The sequence below is a fragment of the Onychomys torridus genome, chromosome 8 (genome assembly GCF_903995425.1).
Source record: "Onychomys torridus chromosome 8, mOncTor1.1, whole genome shotgun sequence".
Taxonomy (NCBI): Eukaryota; Metazoa; Chordata; class Mammalia; order Rodentia; family Cricetidae; genus Onychomys; species Onychomys torridus.
The window spans coordinates 108,984,825-108,991,089 of NC_050450.1; the positions used below are offsets into that span (position 1 = coordinate 108,984,825).

The 6,265-nt window shown below is 48.4% G+C and overlaps 1 protein-coding gene across 1 annotated transcript; it reads right to left on the reverse strand.

Annotated features, from left to right (window-relative positions):
• Positions 1-3,070: 3,070 nt before the first annotated feature.
• Positions 3,071-4,586, reverse strand: LOC118588802 (secreted and transmembrane protein 1b-like). The gene is made up of 3 exons (XM_036195341.1): positions 4,493-4,586; positions 3,935-4,240; positions 3,071-3,354 (listed from the first exon to the last, which is right to left on the reverse strand). Exons 1-3 carry the CDS (start codon positions 4,584-4,586, stop codon positions 3,071-3,073), a joined length of 684 nt encoding a protein of 227 aa, XP_036051234.1.
• Positions 4,587-6,265: the final 1,679 nt, after the last annotated feature.

The following is a 6,265-nucleotide window of genomic DNA, read 5'->3' on the forward strand; positions in this document are numbered from 1 at the left end:
TCTCAAGCAGGGGAAAACCTGAAGAGGTAGAAGCTGTGCAGGGGAGGGAAGAAAAGCCAAGGGTTCCTTGTAGCTGGAGTGTTTCTGGTCCTGCCTGGCCCACAGTCAGGACAAATCTCTCTCACCCGCCAGTCCCACAGCCGCTCAGACCCAACGAAGTAAACACACAGAGACTTATATTGATTATAAACTGTATGGCCGTGGCAGGCTTCTTGTTATCTACTTCTTCTATCTTAAATTAACCCATTTCTATTAGTCTATAAGTTGCCATGTGGCTCTTGGCTTACCAGTACCTTACATCTCGCTTGTCATGGCAGCAGCTGGCAGCTTCTCTCTGCCTCAGCCTTCCACCTCCCAGAATTCTCCTCTGTCCTTGTCCCGCCTATACTTCCTGCCTGGCTACTGGCCAGTCAGTGTTTTATTTATTAACTAATCAGAGCAACACATTTAACATACAGACCATCCCACAGCAGCTCCTATCTGGTTTCCCTTCTAGGATTCTTGTGGCTGCTGAACAGGGGGCACCTGGATACTTGGCTCCTCCCATTATAGCAAGGGTTCAGAGCTGACATCTGCTATGACCTTTAAGTAGCAACACTCTTGACTGGTTTAGGCAGTATGTAGCAGGTTTCAGAGGCCCCAGATGCATGGGTCCCATGAGCTGTGCCCAATGTGACCCAGGAAACCAGAGGTGCTTGTGGGCTGACTTGGCTTGAATTGGCCCAAACCAAGCATCATGATGACAGGGACCTTAATTTAGACTAATAGGCACACATCTCTGTGCACTTGGGTTCAGGGTCACCAACTCAAAGCTGCTATGGGCCTGATCTGGGCCAGGTCAAGGACACCAGGCAGTGTCCTCAGTCTCAGCCTTCATCGTTAGGATTCAGTGTGTAGTACTAAGCGTTTTGTGGTTTAAGTATGTATTTATTGATTGATTGGTTTGTTTATTAGTGTGTGTGTGTGTGTGTGTGTGTGTGTGTGTGTGTGTGAGCGCGCCTGAGGGTATGTCTGTGTACCACGTGCATATAGGAGCCTGTGGAGGCCAGAAAAGGCATTGGATCCCCTGGAATTAGAGTTACAGATGGCTGTGTGAAGTGTGCATCTATTTAGTTTTATCAATAACAACCAGGAGTCAGATATCGGGATTATAACCTGAAAGATAAGAGAAGCAAAGGAACAGCCACCAGTGACTTCTTACCTCGACAGACCCTCTGACTGAATGGGCCTGAGATCCTGTTTCCACTGCCTCATATTCCTGTCTCTACTTCCTGATTGTGCTGGGATCAAATGTGTGAGCCTCCACAGCCTGGCCTCTATGGTTAACTAGTGGCTAGCTCCACCCTCTGATCTCCAGGCAAGCTTTATTTGTCAGAACACAAACAAAATATCATACAACAGTTGTGATATGCCATGTGGGTGTGCTGGGAACCAAACTGAGGTCTTCTCCAAAAGCAGAAAGTGCCCTTAATCCTGACCCATCTTTCCAGACCTGTTTTGTGGGTTTTTATGTTTCTCACTTATTAAGCATGTTTCCTGGCAGACCTATGGCTTTATATAATAATTGATTTACTATATTTACTTAACAATTTGTATCATGAATTTTTTTTCTGAAGCATGAGCTATAGTCTATAAATGATGAAATTATTCAAGTTGGCATTACAATAAAGAAGATAAATGGGCCCAAGAGGAATAGCAGGCGAGGGTGGGGATAAGTAGGCAGCCAGGGAGAGGGTCTACAAAGAGAGGCTCACGGGGAATTTGAGGGCTTAGCTGTCCTCCCCAGGAGAGCAGGAGAGCCTGTCCACCAGCAGGTATTGCCCTCTTGATGAGCTCCTTGTCCCTGAGGACTGCCTGCAGACAGTCTCACTTCGCCCCCTTGTGGCAGGAGTATGGTGATGCATCATTTTGGATCTCTAAATCTCTCATAAGACTCTGGAACCTGATCACAGGATCAATGGAACTTGATGTTGCTGTGAATTAGAGACAGATCTGTGTGTCTGGAGCAAAGCTGGTATAGCACCTTCCCACGACTCCCAGCTGGTGCAGGAGACCATAGGGAAGTGGAGGGGGTTCAGCAGCTGGGAAGGAACCCCTTTTTAAATAGCAGAGGGGGATGAATCCTGAGGGCCAAGGGCTGTGCCACTTGGAATTTCCCCAACTTTGGAAAAAGTTGAGGTGTAGAGTAAGCAACTAATGACCACAGGAAAAAGTCTGTTATTGTGAGTGCCAGAGAGAGGCCTGACTCATTGCTTAGCAAGCCCTTCCGTAGTGAACCAATGTCTCTGTTTCTGCTCAGGACATGGATGGGATCCTGTGCCTCTCCCCAGACATAGGACATGCACTATTGTACCTAGCAAACACAAACAGGATTCTTCCTTGTTGTCCCACGTGGGTGGTGGTAGGTTCATGAATGTTTACAGGGTGATGAGGGCACCAAGGGTCTCCAAATCCTGAGAACATGATCAGCCCATGGTGTTGACCCTGCTCTGGGCTCTCCAAGCATAGGAATCCATTCTTCATGTGACTCCCCTCAGGTTCCAATCACCCATAAGGCTCCCTCATCTGTAGAGAGAGGGAGATGGAGAGGGAGGATGAAAGGAAGGAAGAGAGTACAGAAGGAAGGGAGGAAGAGAGGGAGAGAGGGAGAGAGGGAGAGAGGGAGGGAGGTTGCCTGAGAGCATGGCTTTGGCCTGTGTGAGGTACAGATACTCTGGCATAGCCAGGTACAGATCTCACCAGCACAGACAGCTTACACAAATAACCAGATACACCACACACACTTGGGATACTCTGAAATACTTTGATGTCTCCCAAATCCCAACAGAGTTATGTTTTGAGTACAGGAGGGGCTCAGTCAACTTCCAGGGCATCCTAAATCAAAAATCACAGCTCTGCCCTCAACATAAATTTCCCCTGGAGTCCTGGGAGGAACCTGAAAGGTACAGATCTCATTCTGTTCTCTGGGTGTCCCAGGGTCAAAGCAATGGCTTGCGGACAGAGGATTCCTGTGAGCCTGTCCCAAGTCAGGGCTTGGCTTGTCAGCCATAGCCAGTTGAGGCTCTGTACTCTACTCTCTGGAACTAATGAGGCCCCTTGAGTACTTTTTGGGGCAGGACTTGGGATATCTTAGGGCAATGTCAGTAGGAAACTTAAGATTCAAACCAGGCCCTGGGACTTCAAATCTGTGGCGCCTCAGGAGATGGGAGTGCATGTACCAGGCAAATGCACTGATTCCTATTATGATGCTGCTGCTGAAGATGACGATGATGATGGTGACTTCCGTGCTCACTGCAGATGTGGGCTCAGCACTGATTTGCAAGCTCTTTGGATCCTGGTTGGCAGTTGCTAGGTCTGGAGCAGAGAAGTAGATGGTAATTGGCTTGCATAATTCATTCACTCTAGCATCACTCACTTTACCCTGTATCCCTCCCACCCCTCATCATGGAGTATCTGGGTAGGAAAGGGCTGTGGAGGAGGCTAGGAGAGAGGTATGGGTGGGACTCTAAGAACAGTGGCTATGTGGTCGGAGGGGGAAAAGTGTGAAGGTCTTATGCCTTTGGAATTGGAGAACATGAACAGTTTCTGACCTTCAACCCCTTCCTGGTCTTGGGGCTCTGCTAGAGATAACTTATCAGGTTTGAGGACAGCAGCCATGATGTACCTCCAAGTTAAAGCACAGGAAATTCTGATGTCACCCCCAATTTCCTAGGGGCTCAGATGACTATGGTAGATTGAACTGGTGTTAAGGACCAGAGGGAGTAGAGCCGGAAGAGACTGTGCAGGAAGGAATGGGTGAGGAGAGCAGTAGGTTTAGACATTTAAGGTCCTTGTTTGTATGTGGAAGCCAATGGAATCCAGAGCTCAACTGTGAGGGCTCCTCCCTGATCCTTCCTCCCCTACTCACCAACTCACTTCCTAGCCTAAATCTCACCAGTAACATGCAGGATAAGGTGCATGGTTCTTCTCTGGCGTCCATTCAGCTGCCACAAGTACGACCCTGCATGGATGTCCTGGGCATCTGTGATCACCAGCTGGGCTTGGCCTCCTTGAATCTGAAGCTGCCATGAATCATTTAAATAGTTTCCCGGGGGCTTTTTGTTGAAGATGGTCGTGGTCTTTCCATTGGTAGTCAGCTCAATGGTGATATCTCTAAAAGTGTTGGAGATGTTACAGGACATCTCCACACAGTTGCCTCTGGGTGCATACACTACTTCAGTGCATCTGGGGTTGTCCCAGTCTGTGTAAAAGAACACAATGTTTACTTTGTAGCCTAGGCGTGGTCTTTGATACCTGACCAATGCCCCGCAGTGATCCCAGGACTACTAGCGCACTACTGTCAACTATTTTTAGGGGTACATGGCTTACACTTCTGTAGTCCAGCTTTTACCATATTGAGTCTATAAAGCCACTTGGGCCTGACCTTGGTCTGACCCTCCTACCACGTCTGGCCTGAGGCCCTCCAGCTGGGAGAAGTAAAACCCACACTTACTTTGATTATGGGCATTCAGGGAAGCAACCAGGAGAAGTGGGGTCCAGAGAATTCTGGGACATGGGCCAGTGAATGTTATAGGGTAGGCCAACATGGCTCATTCATGGATGGGCCTCAGGAGACAACTGTTCTGGTCAGTGGTTTTTGAACACTACCTAGAAAAAGGAAAAAGAAGGGGTCAGAAGTCCCCAAAGCTGCTGCGGAGGCCCATGAAAACAGCACCCGCCTGACAAGAGCTCTTCCTGTCTGCCTCTCCCCAGATTCCTGAACCTGTGGGGGAGGGGCGCCAGTCACCAGTGCACCACCCTCCTCCTGTTCTTACATTTGCTGAGGAGTGTGAGGCTGCCTGAGGTAAAGCAATGGGAAGATAGACAAAGCTAGGAGCATTGAACTGGCTGTTTAGAGCTGTATAGTTAACCAGGCAATCTGCTAGGGTTGTACTTTGTACAGAAACAGGGTCATGTTACAGTTTTGTCACATTGGCTTGACCTGTGCACTGCCTCTCCGTTGTGCACTAAGTGGCCTCTGTTCAGTGGGTAGCGCCTGAGGTCTCAGAGCTGCCTTGTTCTTACCAGTGGTGCCTGCTGTTCTCACATCCTGCCTGTCCTTCATTCACCTGCTCAGTCATTCTCACACTGAGCACCATGGCTTATAGGATGTGGTCTGTGTAGTTCAACAATGGCTGTCTCATGCCAGAGAGGCCAAGAATCTGGTCATTGTTCAGTCTGCTAGGCTGTCTCAGCTGTCCCAGTCTGGTGCTGAGAAGGCTGCAGGATTGCTGCTGGGCTCCGGTCTATGTTGGAACCCTGAAGAAGTAGGTTCTAACACTGGCGAAAGAATGCTGCAGCAACATTGTAGAAGAAACTTCCCACAAGGGTGAGGGCAAGCAGGCGAAAGCCAAAGCTTCCTTCTTTTGTCCCCTTGTCTGGGCTGCCACCAGAAGGTGCTGCCCACACTCAGGTTGGTTCTTCTTGCTTCAAAGAATCTGATCAAGAAAACTCCACACAGAAGTTCCCAGCAGCTTGCATTTTAGTTGGTTACTGATGTAGTCAAGTCAGCAAGCAAGATTAGCCACCACAATAACTCATGTCAGCAAAGGCTAGACATTGGCCAAATCTGCACCCATCTTTCAGCCAAGCGGCCTGCCTAGTGCCGCCTTGCTTAAACCCTGAGCTCTGTCTGCTTGCCCTGGTCACATATTACTTTTGTACTATACACTTCTAAAGCACGGGTAAGTTTTGTATTTCTTCTGTTTACCACATGACAGGCTGCTTGCTGCTTTTATTAGGTGGGCAATGTCTTCTATACCTCAAAATCAACCCAACTGACTCTCTTATGGTAGAGGCAACTCCAGATTCCTGGACATGCATGTTGCATCACACCATCCCTCACAGCCTCAATGTGCAGTTCCCAGCACAGGACCAAGACCCTCCTACACATCCTCCTCACTAGTACAGCTTTCATAGTATGTGTAGATCCTGTTCTAAGGGTCCCTAGGATGTTAACTGGCAAAGGAAAAGAGAAGGGTGTGCAAGACACTGACACTTCCTGTTAGGGAACTTGTCCTCCAGAGAGCTCCCCAGAAACAGCATGGCCTGACTCCTACTTACAGTTTACTGCTTCCTTTGCAAAATGTATAATAACCTGTTTCCTGACTCTTTCTACCTCCATAAATGTGTACACATGCATACACATATATGTACACATGCACGCATGCATATACATGTACACAAATATTATGTTGGAGGAGGATGAGACAGCAGAGGTGAACCT